The sequence below is a fragment of the Gymnodraco acuticeps genome, unplaced genomic scaffold (assembly GCF_902827175.1).
Source record: "Gymnodraco acuticeps unplaced genomic scaffold, fGymAcu1.1, whole genome shotgun sequence".
NCBI classification, from domain to species: Eukaryota; Metazoa; Chordata; class Actinopteri; order Perciformes; family Bathydraconidae; genus Gymnodraco; species Gymnodraco acuticeps.
This window is the reverse complement of record NW_022991660.1, coordinates 4,313-18,811: the sequence shown is the minus strand read 5'-3', so window position 1 is coordinate 18,811 and position 14,499 is coordinate 4,313. Positions and strand designations below refer to the sequence as shown.

The 14,499-nt window shown below is 40.0% G+C and overlaps 1 protein-coding gene across 1 annotated transcript; it reads right to left on the bottom strand.

Moving 5' to 3' along the window:
* Positions 1–3,161: 3,161 nt before the first annotated feature.
* Positions 3,162–11,897, bottom strand: LOC117534397 (glycoprotein-N-acetylgalactosamine 3-beta-galactosyltransferase 1-like; the record flags this gene model as incomplete). Its single annotated transcript, XM_034198583.1, is given in 2 exon segments — positions 3,162–4,607; positions 11,233–11,897. Coding segments are annotated over 2 exon segments (845 nt in total), but the record flags the coding sequence as incomplete, so codon positions are not given.
* Between the last annotated feature and the right edge of the window lie 2,602 nt (positions 11,898–14,499).

Below are 14,499 nucleotides of genomic sequence, written 5' to 3'. Positions count from 1 at the left end.
ATAAGGAGTTTTTTCAACAACAAAGTGGAGGAGAGTCCTCTCCTGTCAGACTGAGAGACTCAGTGAGCTAAAGGACTCTCAGTGTTATCTCAGTGGGTCTCAAATGTTTTGGTCACCATTAATGTAAACAATTATTTCCGAGGCACACGTTTATATGATCATTATAGTTATAAAAAAATAAGAGAATAAATGAAAAACAGGTATGAAATACTATATGACAGTAAAACAAGAATAAAGTTTAAAAGGGGAGTGATTTGTAAAATATCCATAAAGAAAAAGTAAATCTGTTTACAGTTCTGTGCTGAGAGAGGTATCCATAGATCTCTTCATGTTGCTCTCAAAGTGCACCAGATTGATGCTTTTAACTTCAATATTTAAAAGCCCCCGGACCCTCCTATGTGAGGTCCACTCCCCACCTATAAAAATAGCACTTTACCCCTGCTTACACCTATATGCCGTGAGCTGATTATCGAGCCTTCGTTGTAACAGTCGCGGGTACATTGTGTGCGTGGAGAGTGTTGCAGTAGAAAGTTCCTCTGTAGCGCCCGGTACATTAATGGGAAACCCTAAATGTTTGAGCACCCTCTATGAAACGTCAAGCTACCCCACAGCACCCCCAAAATAAATCTCTGGCGCCGTCACTGAGCCTGACTATTTGTGTTGGGGGGGCCCGACTTTTTTTTTTCTCCAAAGGGGGGGCCTGACAGAAAAAGTTTGAGAACCACTGCTCTTCAGAAACACAAGTAAACCCATCATCTTTGAATATGTTTTAAAATACATATTTAAAAAGTAAAATGACCATCGTAATCGCTTTCTACTTTTTATTAACCCTGGGATAAAAAAAAAAATGAATAAAATAAATGAAAGGGAAAAAAAAGGATTAAAAAATATATATATACACAACAAAAATAAATAAAAATGAGGATATGAGATTTGAACGATGAACGAGGTCAGAAGAATTCCTGCAAATACATTTATTGGGATTTTTATAGAATATTTTAAGAAAATGCAATCATTTAAATTCAGCCTTAACTTTGTGTGTAATGATAAACGGGATGTAGACAAAATACAAAGTGAAGAAACCTGAGGTAATGAGCTCATTATTAACAAGAGGATCCAGAGTGTTCACACCATCATTTGTGTATTATTAACAATATATCAACAGTGTTAATACTGGCACGTTTTGATACCTGTATTAAAACATATCTTCTATATCTGGCATTAAATGTAATTCCTAATAACAGATTATACATGTTGAGGATGACCCTTCATTGTTTATTCAGCATTATGTCCGTAACCTTTACCCAGAGAGCATCTGTTCTGTGCAACAGGACCCACTTTAATGACTTCCTGTCTCGTCCTTGTTTGATTTGCTTTCCATGGGGACACACACAGAGAAACTAAACATTCCTTGTGTTTGAATATGCTTTGCAAACAGATGAGATGCAGAGAGACAGGTGTGTTTACTCTGATGTTCAGGTGCACCTGGAGCAACGGGCTCAGATAACATCATGTCTCATTCAGCCATCTGGAAAGCCTGTTCTTCTCCTGGGTAAACACTCCTTTTTGCACACAAACCTCGGACACATGCACAACGTTAGATACACATTTCACTTCCTTAGAACACAGGAATGGACTTTGGGAGATTTCTTTTTGGGAAGAAGTGTATTTGCTTTCCTGCTTAGAGGACGAAGCCTTTGTTGATCCCATGACAAAGTCAAATCAGGGGACACTAAAGAGTGACGCACACAGCTGGAGACCAGGGGACACTAAAGAGTGACACACACAGCTGGGAGACCAGGGGACACTAAAGAGTGACGCACACAGCTGGGAGACCAGGGGACACTAAAGAGTGACACACACAGCTGGGAGACTAGGGGACACTAAAGAGTGACGCACACAGCTGGAGACCAGGGGACACTAAAGAGTGACGCACACAGCTGGAGACCAGGGGACACTAAAGAGTGACACACATAGCTGGGAGACCAGGGGACACTAAAGAGTGACACACACAGCTGGAGACCAGGGGACACTAAAGAGTGACGCACACAGCTGGAGACCGGGGGACACTAAAGAGTGAAGCACACAGCTGGAGACCAGGGGACACTAAAGAGTGACGCACACAGCTGGAGACCAGGGGACACTAAAGAGTGAAGCACACAGCTGGAGACCAGGGGACACTAAAGAGTGACGCACACAGCTGGAGACCGGGAGACACTAAAGAGTGACACACACAGCTGGGAGACCAGGGGACACTAAAGAGTGACACACACAGCTGGAGACCAGGGGACACTAAAGAGTGACGCACACAGCTGGAGACCAGGGGACACTAAAGAGTGACGCACACAGCTGGAGACCGGGAGACACTAAAACACTTTGGGGGATTATAAAGTTGGCAAATTGTCCTTTTAGGCAGAGTGATAAATACTTTATGATGCTTTGAAGAGTTGATAACATTGATATTTTCCTATAACCATAAAGAGTGCTATCAGGAAACATGGACATATTTCCGCTCAGTTTATTTCTTATTACAGGAATGAGTCATAACAATACTACGATGTTTAGCATCAGTGCCATCTGCACCGTGAGTACAGTGAGTGAACTGATGCTCCAGCTGTGTATGCAACTCTTCACGTGTTGGTAGCGTGTTCAGATCTGGGCTTTGTCTTGGTATGAAATGTTTCTGTGGGTCACAGTCTGCAGGGTTTCAAAGTGATGGTTCATCGATCATTTAACAATGCTTTATTCTTAACCTGTTTATCATATGCTTCGTATACAATGTTGGAACTACTTAAATCTGTAGTTGTTCTAGTTCCTCTTAACAATCGTATATTAACTCCATTATTATGAGCGCTGTATGGGAAGAGACACTCCACTGTAAGAAATGTGTTATTTTAATAACGTGGGAAGAGACACTCCACTGTAAGAAATGTGTTATTTTAATAATGCTGTAAAAGAGTCAGAAGGCATAGTAAACGTAGAACATGGAAAAAAACAAGATCAACTTTTCATTCAATAAATAAAATATAATTTCTTAAACCTTTAATATTTGCATAATCTATAACGCTCAGAGATATGACGTTTGATATCAGATACACACGTGTTGTTTATCGTGGTTACTTCCTCTCTGTCTTCTTTTCCCAATTCCACCCCCCCCCCCCCCCACCCCCCACAGTTTACAACAGCACCACGCAGTTTGAACACAGAATCATATTTCATGATATTCACACAACTCTTTTGGCTCTTGCTCATGGGTCTCAGTCCTGCTAATCCTACTGTGTCTCAATTCTCACACACATAAAAACATTGCAATAAGGGGCATGGTGTCGTTTTAAAAAGGATGAACCAAAGGCTCCTGTCAGAAACAGATGAAGCATGGATTGTGACTAACGTTCATCTACAGCAGGGGGGTCCAAAGCTATTTGTCCGAAGGCCAAATACAGAAAGATGTACGAAGTGCTGGGCCGCTCACTAGAGGTGATTAATATCGCCTTTAAGTTCAGTTACAAGTTAGCACAATCAATCAAATGCAGGGAACTTGTGCCTGATAGTGAAACCGGCTTCATCTCAGCTCTCCATACGGTTTCATTCATCCTGTTAGCAGCTCATTCCTTAACACAGAAGCTTCAGATTGATGAAGAGGAAAAGGAAGGCTCTATTTCAAGCTTGTTGTGAAAATAAGATAATGGGATTTTTCTCATCAACTAAGATTTGTTAAAAAAAAAATGTCAAGTGGAATTGAGTGAATGTATTTGGAAAGTGGGCTTTTTAACACGTGAATACGTGTGATACCTTAACATATTGAAGAAGCAATATAAAACAAGCACACGTTTCATCTGTGGACCATACTCCATTATACCTTTTGAATTTTCTGAGGGCCGATTCAAAATGGTCTGCGGGCCGCATCTGGCCCCCGGGCCGTAGTTTGGACACCCCTGCTCTACAGCATCAATGGGTTCAAATAAGGCCTTCAAATACAACCTTTTATCAAATCAAGTTTTATTTATACAACACATTTTTTTACGATTTTTGGTGGAGCCAAAGTGCTGAACATAAAATAAAAAAATAACCTACAGTAGAGACACTTTACAGCAAATACAACAGCACAGATTGTACAGAATATCAGTGTGACAATACGACACGCTCTGTCCTTAGACCCTCTGTCCTTAGACCCTCTGTCCTCAGACCCTCTGTCCTTAGACCCTTTGTCCTTAGACCCTTTGTCCTTAGACCCTCTGTCCTTAGACCCTCTGTCCTTAGACCCTCACATCGTACAAGGAAACACTTCCGGAGAAAACCCACAGTTTAAAGGAACATGGGAGAAACCTCAGGGAGAGCAACAGAGGAGGGATCCCTCTCCCAGGACGGACAGACGTGCAATAGATGCTTAGTTAGAAATGACTGGAAGATCTCACGATGAAAGCAAGTTACGTTGAACTCTGCACCTCAACATGTTCTGTGGTGTTGGATTTAGTTTTGTCGTCCGGATGATATCTGTATCTGTATCCGTAGGCCCTCAGATGGTGCGTCAGATACTCCAGAACGTACATCTGTGGGGGGTGGATGTAATGAAAGGAAATGGCAAAATCTGAGCAGCAACCCGGACCCTGAGAGGGAAGATAACCACAGAGGTCAGATTAGTGGCTCCTCCTCCGTACAAACACACAACTGATTTCTAAGTTATTTATTTGTCTTGTTCTAGGTTTGTATAACTTGAGTTTCTCATGGTCTGCATTTCTCCTTCTGGACTTCTTAAAGTCACAGGGAGCTTTGTAACATGGTAACAGGACTGTACTTATACATCTCTTTATCGAGGGAAGCTAACACACACACATTCACACATTCACACTCACACACACACACACACACACACACTCAAACACACGCATACACACACACACATTCACACACAAACACTCACACACGCACACACACAAAAACACACGCACACACACACACTCACTCACTCACACACAAACACTCACACACACATACCATGTATACATCACTTCAGGGGACATTACATTGACTTACATGCATTTCCTGGAGACTTATCCTAACCTTAACCATAACCAACACATGCCTAACCCCTAACCCTAACCAAGTCTTCACCCTAAAATTAATGGTTCCCCTCATGGGGACCTCCATTATGTCTCCATGAGGGAGGCGAGTCCCCACACGTGACTGTGTAAACAGATTTAGGTCCCCACAAGGATAGTAATGCTAGGCCACTGTTGAGAGTTTTCATAGTATGTTTAATACTTAAAACGAAAGTTAGTTATAATCAAATATAATCAATTATATTCTTGTATAACCCACAATGAAAATGCTTCATATTTTAGGTTTTTATATAGTTACAGTATAAACAAAACCAAGTGGTTTGTTAAGTTGACTGTAAGGCCTATAAGAGTTATGGGTGTCTCTGATAAGAGAGTAGGCCGTTTTCTCCCTCTCCTCTCACAGCAGGGAGGGGGGCTCCTGACTGAAGGAGAAACACATTGAGGCGTCAAAAAGGTGGCTATGATAGCCATAGAATATGTCTGTTCATGTCCTGTTTTCTACACAAACATGGGAAGGTGTGTCTTAGGCCATAGCCAATAGAAGATGTTGGTTGGGAATAGAGGAGGTGTTTGTTTTTTGGGGTTTCGATCCGGTTTTTTGAGCATAAAGAGACTGGTTTTTTGAGAGAGCGCGAGAGAGAGGGGGGTTTCCCCTGGTAGACTCTCTCCCGGTAGACTCTGTCCTTCAGAGCTGGGTAACTAGCTCTCGGTAAGGTTCTCTCACACTTGGTAAATATCTCTCAAATTTCTTGGTTGTTGGCTGAGTGGAATGATTTGATGAGAGATGTGTTTGTGAATATTATAACCGCCACCTGTGAGGATCTTCCTCCGAATTTAATGCGGATAGGAACGGGTTTTTGAATGTTATACCCGCCGTCTGTGTCGGAAAAAAGGTATGAACCTGATGTGAATTGATTTGGTGAATGAAAAGTTGAATGCACTTTTTATGGTCACCGGTCTTTTTATGAGGAAATACCTCTAAATTCTATCGGGAGATTTTAAAATGTCACAACTGAATTGGGCAGTTGAAATTAAACATTTTGGTAATAAATGTAAGACTGTGAATTAAAGTTTCATATTTGAACATGATCACAGCACCAGGTTTTTAGTATGATTATAATGTTGTGAAGAGAGAAGGTAAAAACCCTGTATTAGTTTGGACCTATTTTTCTTCAAATAAACTGAATCCCACCTGTTGGATTGGGATAACTTAAAAGACACCTGTGCTCTCCTCTCCTGCGTCAAAGGTAAGACTGCACCCTGCCACACACACTTAGGTAGGAGCACACTCAATTTACTGATATCAAAATCCTTCGGGATCGCTTAAACAGATTAAAAGAGAGTTGTCTGAATTGAAACAGCAGTTAATTGAACCTGGTTCTTCGGGGGGGTTAGGAAGAGGTGAGATCTTGCTGACGTTGGTGGATCTGAGCCAAGCAGTAAACTTACATAGACTCAATAACTTCGGAAAGGTCAATTTGGAGGTCAGAGTAATTTACCGGAATAAATTCACACACACACACACACACACACACACACACACACACACACACACACACACACACACACAGTTTATTTTATTGGATTAATTTAACAGTCTGTAATGATTTGGTTCAGCAAACAATGTGGTTGTTAGCTGGTTAAATATTAAGTGGGTCATTATTTGATGTTGTCATTGATTGACAGCTCTAGTCAGAGGTGGGAAGTAGTGGAGGACAAATACTTCGTTAAGTACATGTTTCTGGTATCAGTACTTTACTCCACTACTTATTTTTCTGACCACTTTTTACTTTGACTTCTCACATGTTGAACCCAAATACCTGTACTTTCTACTTCTCACATGTTGAACTCAAATACCTGTACTTTCTACTTCTTACATGTTGAACACAAATACCTGTACTTTCTACTTCTTACATGTTGAACACAAATACCTGTACTTTCTACTTCTTACATGTTGAACTCAAATACCTGTACTTTCTACTTCTTACATGTTGAACTCAAATACCTGTACTTTCTACTTCTTACATGTTGAACTCAAATACCTGTACTTTCTACTTCTCACATGTTGAACACAAATACCTGTACTTTCTACTTCTTACATGTTGAACCAAAATACCTGTACTTTCTACTTCTTACATGTTGAACCCAAATACCTGTACTTTCTACTTCTTACATGTTGAACACAAATACCTGTACTTTCTACTTCTCACATGTTGAACTCAAATACCTGTACTTTCTACTTCTTACATGTTGAACTCAAATACCTGTACTTTCTACTTCTTACATGTTGAACTCAAATACCTGTCTTTCTACTTCTCACATGTTGAACTCAAATCCCTGTACTTTCTACTTCTCACATGTTGAACTCAAATACCTGTACTTTCTACTTCTCACATGTTGAACTCAAATACCTGTACTTTCTACTTCTTACATGTTGAACTCAAATACCTGTACTATTCTACTTCTTACATGTTGAACTCAAATACCTGTACTTTCTACTTCTACATGTTGAACACAAATACCTGTACTTTTCTACTTCTTACATGTTGAATGACCAAATACCTTGTACTTTCTACTTCTTACATGTTGGAACCCAAATACCTGTACTTTCTACTTACTTACATGTTGAACCCAGATACCTGTACTTTCTACTTCTACATGTTGAACTCCAATACCTGTACTTTCTACTCTACATGTTGAACCAAAATACCTGTACTTTCTACCTTCTTACATGTTGAAACCCAAATACCTGTACTTTCCTACTTCTTACATGTTGAACTCAAATACCTGTACTTTCTACTTCTTACATGTTGAACACAAATACCTGTACTTTCTACTTCTTTCATGTTGAACTCAAATACCTGTACTTTCTACTTCTTACATGTTGAACACAAATACCTGTACTTTTCTACTTCTCACATGTTGAACTCAAATACCTGTACTTTCTACTTCTTACATGTTGAACACAAATACCTGTACTTTCTACTTCTCACATGTTGAACTCAAATATCTGTACTTTCTACTTCTTACATGTTGAACTCAAATACCTGTACTTTCTACTTCTTACATGTTGAACACAAATACCTGTACTTTCTACTTCTTTCATGTTGAACTCAAATACTTGTACTTTCTACTTCTTACATGTTGAACTCAAATACCTGTACTTTCTACTTCTTACATGTTGAACCCAAATACCTGTACTTTCTACTTCTTTCATGTTGAACTCAAATACCTGTACTTTCTACTTCTTACATGTTGAACTCAAATACCTGTACTTTCTACTTCTTACATGTTGAACTCAAATACCTGTACTTTCTACTTCTTTCATGTTGAACTCAAATACTTGTACTTTCTACTTCTTACATGTTGAACTCAAATACCTGTACTTTCTACTTCTCACATGTTGAACTCAAATACCTGTACTTTCTACTTCTTACATGTTGAACTCAAATACCTGTACTTTCTACTTCTTACATGTTGAACCCAAATACCTGTACTTTCTACTTCTTACATGTTGAACTCAAATACCTGTACTTTCTACTTCTCTCATGTTGAACTCAAATACCTGTACTTTCTACTTCTTACATGTTGAACTCAAATACCTGTACTTTCTACTCTTACATGTTGAACTCAAATACCTGTACTTTCTACTTCTTACATGTTGAACTCAAATACCTGTACTTTCTACTTCTCTCATGTTGAACTCAAATACCTGTACTTTCTACTTCTTACATGTTGAACTCAAATACCTGTACTTTCTACTTCTTACATGTTTGAACTCAAATACCTTGTACTTTCTACTTCTTTCATGTTGAACTCAAATACTCTGTACTTTCTACTTCTACATGTTGAACTCAAATACCTGTACTTTCTACTTCTCACATGTTGAAACTCAAATACCTGTAACTTTCTACTTCTTACATGTTGAACTCAAATACCTGTACTTTCTACTTCTTACATGTTGAACCCAAATACCTGTACTTTCTACTTCTTACATGTTGAACTCAAATACCTGTACTTTCTACTTCTCTCATGTTGAACTCAAATACCTGTACTTTCTACTTCTTACATGTTGAACCCAAATACCTGTACTTTCTACTTCTTTACATGTTGAACTCAAATACCTGTACTTTCTACTTCTCTCATGTTGAACACAAATACCTGTACTTTCTACTTCTTACATGTTGAACCCAAATACCTGTACTTTCTACTTCTTACATGTTGAACTCAAATACCTGTACTTTCTACTTCTCTCATGTTGAACACAAATACCTGTACTTTCTACTTCTCACATGTTGAACACAAATACCTGTACTTTCTACTTCTTACATGTTGAACTCAAATACCTGTACTTTCTACTTCTTACATGTTGAACTCAAATACCTGTACTTTCTACTTCTTACATGTTGAACACAACTACCTGTACTTTCTACTTCTTACATGTTGAACACAAATACCTGTACTTTCTACTTCTTACATGTTGAACACAAATACCTGTACTTTCTACTTCTTACATGTTGAACTCAAATACCTGTACTTTCTACTTCTTACATGTTGAACTCAAATACCTGTACTTTCTACTTCTTACATGTTGAACACAAATACCTGTACTTTTCTACTTCTTACATGTTGAACTCAAATACCTGTACTTTCTACTTCTTACATGTTGAACACAAATACCTGTACTTTCTACTTCTTACATGTTGAACTCAAATACCTGTACTTTCTACTTCTTACATGTTGAACTCAAATACCTGTACTTTCTACTTCTCTCATGTTGAACACAAATACCTGTACTTTCTACTTCTTACATGTTGAACACAAATACCTGTACTTTCTACTTCTTACATGTTGAACTCAAATACCTGTACTTTCTACTTCTTACATGTTGAACACAAATACCTGTACTTTCTACTTCTCTCATGTTGAAACACAAATACCTGTACTTTCTACTTCTTACATGTTGAACTCAAATACCTGTACTTTCTACTTCTTACATGTTGAACTCAAATACCTGTACTTTCTACTTCTCACATGTTGGAACTCAAATACCTGTACTTTCTACTTCTTACATGTTGAACTCAAAATACCTGTACTTTCTACTTCTCACATGTTGAACTCAAATACCTGTACTTTCTACTTCTTACATGTTGAACTCAAATACCTGTACTTTCTACTTCTTACATGTTGAACACAAATATCTGTACTTTCTACTTCTTACATGTTGAAACTCAAATACCTGTACTTTCTACTTCTTGACATGTTGAACACAAATACCTGTACTTTTCTACTTCTTACATGTTGAACCCAAATACCTGTACTTCTACTTCTTACATGTTGAACACAAATATCTTTACTTCTCTACTTCTTACATGTTGAACCCCAAATCCTGTACTTTCTACTTCTCACATGTTGAACTCAAAATACTTGTACTTTCTACTTCTTACATGTTGAACCCAAATACCTGTACTTTCTACTTCTTACATGTTGAAACACAAATATCTGTACTTTCTACTTCTTACATGTTGAACCCAAATACCTGTAACTTTCTACTTCTTACATGTTGAACTCAAATACTTGTACTTTCTACTTCTTACCTGTTGAACCCAAATACCTGTACTTTCTACTTCTTACATGTGTGAACACAAATATCTGTACTTTCTACTTCTTACATGTTGAACTCAAATACCTGTACTTTCTACTTCTACATTGTTGAACTCAAATACTTGTACTTTCTACTTCTCTCATTTCCAAACAGCTGGTTCCTTTAGTCTGAATGTGTGTTTGATGCGTGATCATTATTCTTTAGAGTCATTGCGTGCCTATTGATTTGAACACGATCCGTGTATCCATCATTTCCTGGTCTCCTCTAAAGAAGAGGGACCAATGGAAACGTTGTCATGTTGCCGTTGTTCAGCATGGAAACATTCATTAGCTAACAATGACATTATTGTTCTATTAATATAAAGGGAGGTCAGGTACTCTTTAAAGCAGCTGCTAGTTATGGGTACTTTTTACTGAAGTACATTTCAAAGCCTCTTTACTTTGACTTGAGTAAAGAAGTTTAGTCAGTACTTCTACTTCTACCAGAGTATTTTTAAACACGAGTATGTGTACTTCTACTTGAGTAAAGGATGTGTACTCCTCCCTCTCTGGTTCTAGTGGTTCTCACCTCTATTGGAGTATAGAAGTCGTAGATCATATACCAGGGCCTTCTTCTCGGAGGAGTCCTGAGGACGTAATGGTCCAGAGGAAACGGGTGAAAGGTTTGTCTTCCCTTCTCATCTCTGGTGTCTCCCAGCTCCACCTCCATCGTCTCCATACATTTCCCCAGAGCCATGTCCTCTATGTCAGAAAAGTGTGTGCATTTCCCCGTCTGGAACCCCGTGATAAAGCGTCTCACAGCTTCTTTACTGAGCACATATCCGGCTCCTCCGCTCATGTAGCCTTTTTTGATGAACGGGGTAAAGCGTCTTCCCAAATACCACGGCTTCTCCGTATCGAACCGGGACAACGTGTGGCGCAGATTCTCCATCACCACGAAAGTGTCGTCGTCCGCCTTCATAAACCAGTCCATATCGTGCATGTGGTGCTGGTGGAGGAACTGGAACGCTCTGATGGTCTTCCAGTACAGGTTTTCCCTCCCCTCGCTCACGTTCAGCCCCACGGTGGGGAAATCTGTGGATGTGGAGCTCATGTACAGAACTCGGTCGCAGTGTTTCGCCCAGGTCGCTCTCACGTGCTGGGTTCGAGTTTCCAGGTATTTGGGCATCGTCATAATCCAGCACAATATCCGAATGGTGCCGTTGGATTTATCCGCTGGTGTTTGGTTTGTAACTGGAAGAATGAAAGAGGAAGAAGTATCAGAAATGTGTTGCATGGATATTTTAGACCTGAGACGCTTGAGGCATCTTCTATGATATAATAATAACTATTATTATTATTTATACGGCACATTTACAAAATGACACATCACCAGTTAAAAATACACAAGAAGTTCCCCTTGCGTTAACGCAAAAAAAAATTAACGCCACTAACTATCAGCCCTAGTAACTATCAATCATTAGAAATTAGACCTTCAAACCCTCTCACAAAGCGAACAGTGACCGAGCAGGGGGGTCTGATGGTGGTGGAGGCGGGGAGGGAGCGGATCAACAGCTTGAGCAGCTGTCACCTCAACATTGTAAATAACCAACCAAAAACGATCACCGATTCATCTTGTTTTTGGCGTGAGAATAGTTTGGGCAGCGTGAGAGCGTGAGATTGAGAGTGAAAGCGTGTGTCACACGCTAGATGCGTGAGAGTTGGCAACCCTGGTTTACCTGCTGCAGGTGGGGCCGACCAGTTATACAAGAGGGAGATAATAGCTGTACTTATTTTTTAATGAGCCACATGCCATGATGCACCAACTTCAGACTTCCTCACAGAGCCACTCCTCCAACTCACACGAACGCGCACATGACCAATGAGGGCACGAGATAAGTTTGTGCACAGATGGAAGGCTGACAGGCAGGTCGGCCAACCCAAGTTCCCATCAGCAGAAACACGTGGGTTTGCTATCCTGGCTCCAAAATGGTGGAATGAGCTCCCTATTGAAATCAAGACAGCAGAAAGCCTACACATCTTCCAGACTGAAAACTCATCTCTTTTGACTCCACTTCCAGCGATAGAATTACTAACAAAGCACTTATATACTAATAAAGGACTGGCTTATCTAAAGCCAGTTGAGTAGCACGTGAAATGTTTGGCTCTATGAAACCTGATGTACTTTATGATTCTGTTTTCTTCAAGGTTGTGTCTTCCTGGTGGAACGCACTTATTGTAAGTCGCTTTGGATAAAAGCTGTAATGTAATGTCTGGGGGGGTATGCCCCCCCCAGAAGAAAAGTTTTAAAAATAACCCCTTAAATGATGACTTCTAGTGAATTTAGGGGGGGGACCCTATAGTGCCCTGCCTCCCCTTTCTATGACAACACAATAGAGATAGGACCAGATGAGTGTACAGGATGAGTCGACGGCATCTTGTCTTGGGCTTGTTTCTCCCACAGATTGACCCTCTGATATGACTCCCTGATAAACACTGCTATGCCATTGATTAGGTTGAAAAGTGTTCCACATTCGATGACAGTTTGGGAGGTTTCTGCCAGGACAAGATTAAGAACATGAGCATAGCACCACACATGGACATGAGTGGGTGACTGGGAGGTCATCAGTGCAGAAAATCCTTTGTACCGGCCTTGCATATTGGATGCTCCATCTGTTGCATTACCTATACACATGCCCTTGTCCAGTTTCAGATGCTCTAAGACCTCTGAGAGCAAGTTCACAAAGTATTGTCCGGTGGATACATGGCACTTCACTAAAGCCACAAGCCTCTCTTGCACAGTCTCATTGACATATCTTAAGATGACTGAACACTGATCCTGAGAAGTTATGTCTTGTGTTGTGTCCAGCTGAACAGAAAACATTCCGGCCTTCTGGACATCACTGGAGATACTTTCTTTGATTAGACTACCAACAGTTTCTATTATGGAGTTAACAGTAGTTTTGGAGAGTAGGGGGATGAGAGACCCTCTACCTTTTGTTCCACTGGATTGGTGCAATTTCTTGCTCTTCTCTACGCAATCATCCAGATGCTCTTTTAAGCAGACATCATACTTTCCTAATAAAAGGATGAGCTCCAAAAAGTTACCGTGGTCCACGGTGTTGTCAGCTAGCATATATGCTCCCTCATTCTCCACCTGCCTGCACTTTCACCACATCCACCACACGCTCCAAAACCTGACGTCTCTTACGGACTTGTTCCCTATGAGCAGACATCTGACTGCCAGCAAACATGCTTTCGATGTCTGCTTTAGAGCACCGTAAGAAAAAGGCTTCAGCACAGGTTGAATGTGTAATGCTCTTTTCGTGCTCCTCTGTACGCTGGTGTGCGTGCCTCCAATCTGACATTCCAGTTATAAATGTGCCAGTGTCAGTCCTCTTCCCAAATGCCAGACATACAAAACAAAACAACATATGACGTCCCTTGCAATATGTAAGTCACTTTCTGCTGGTGCCATCTTTACAGGTGAAGACCTTCTGCACAACTGGATTTCTGGTATGTTGTTGTTCTAAAAACATTTGTAACATAGATGGCTCGGGGCGGGCAAAGTAATCTATGTCCTCCTGCTCTTTGCTCTCCTCACTCTCGCTGACACTCCTCCTCTGGGGAGGGTACCAACACAATGATACAGAATGAATGGATTCCCTGATAGAGGTCCATACAAATAGGCATTGACATCACAATACCACACAGTTAATGGTCAAAACTACATGTGTGCCTCCATTTTTATCTATTTCTATATTATTCATTCTACTGTATATATTGTCTACCACTAAAAGCTGACTATAAACATTTTTCAGGTCCCAAAAGTCCACTGTTGCCCTTATAACCAAAT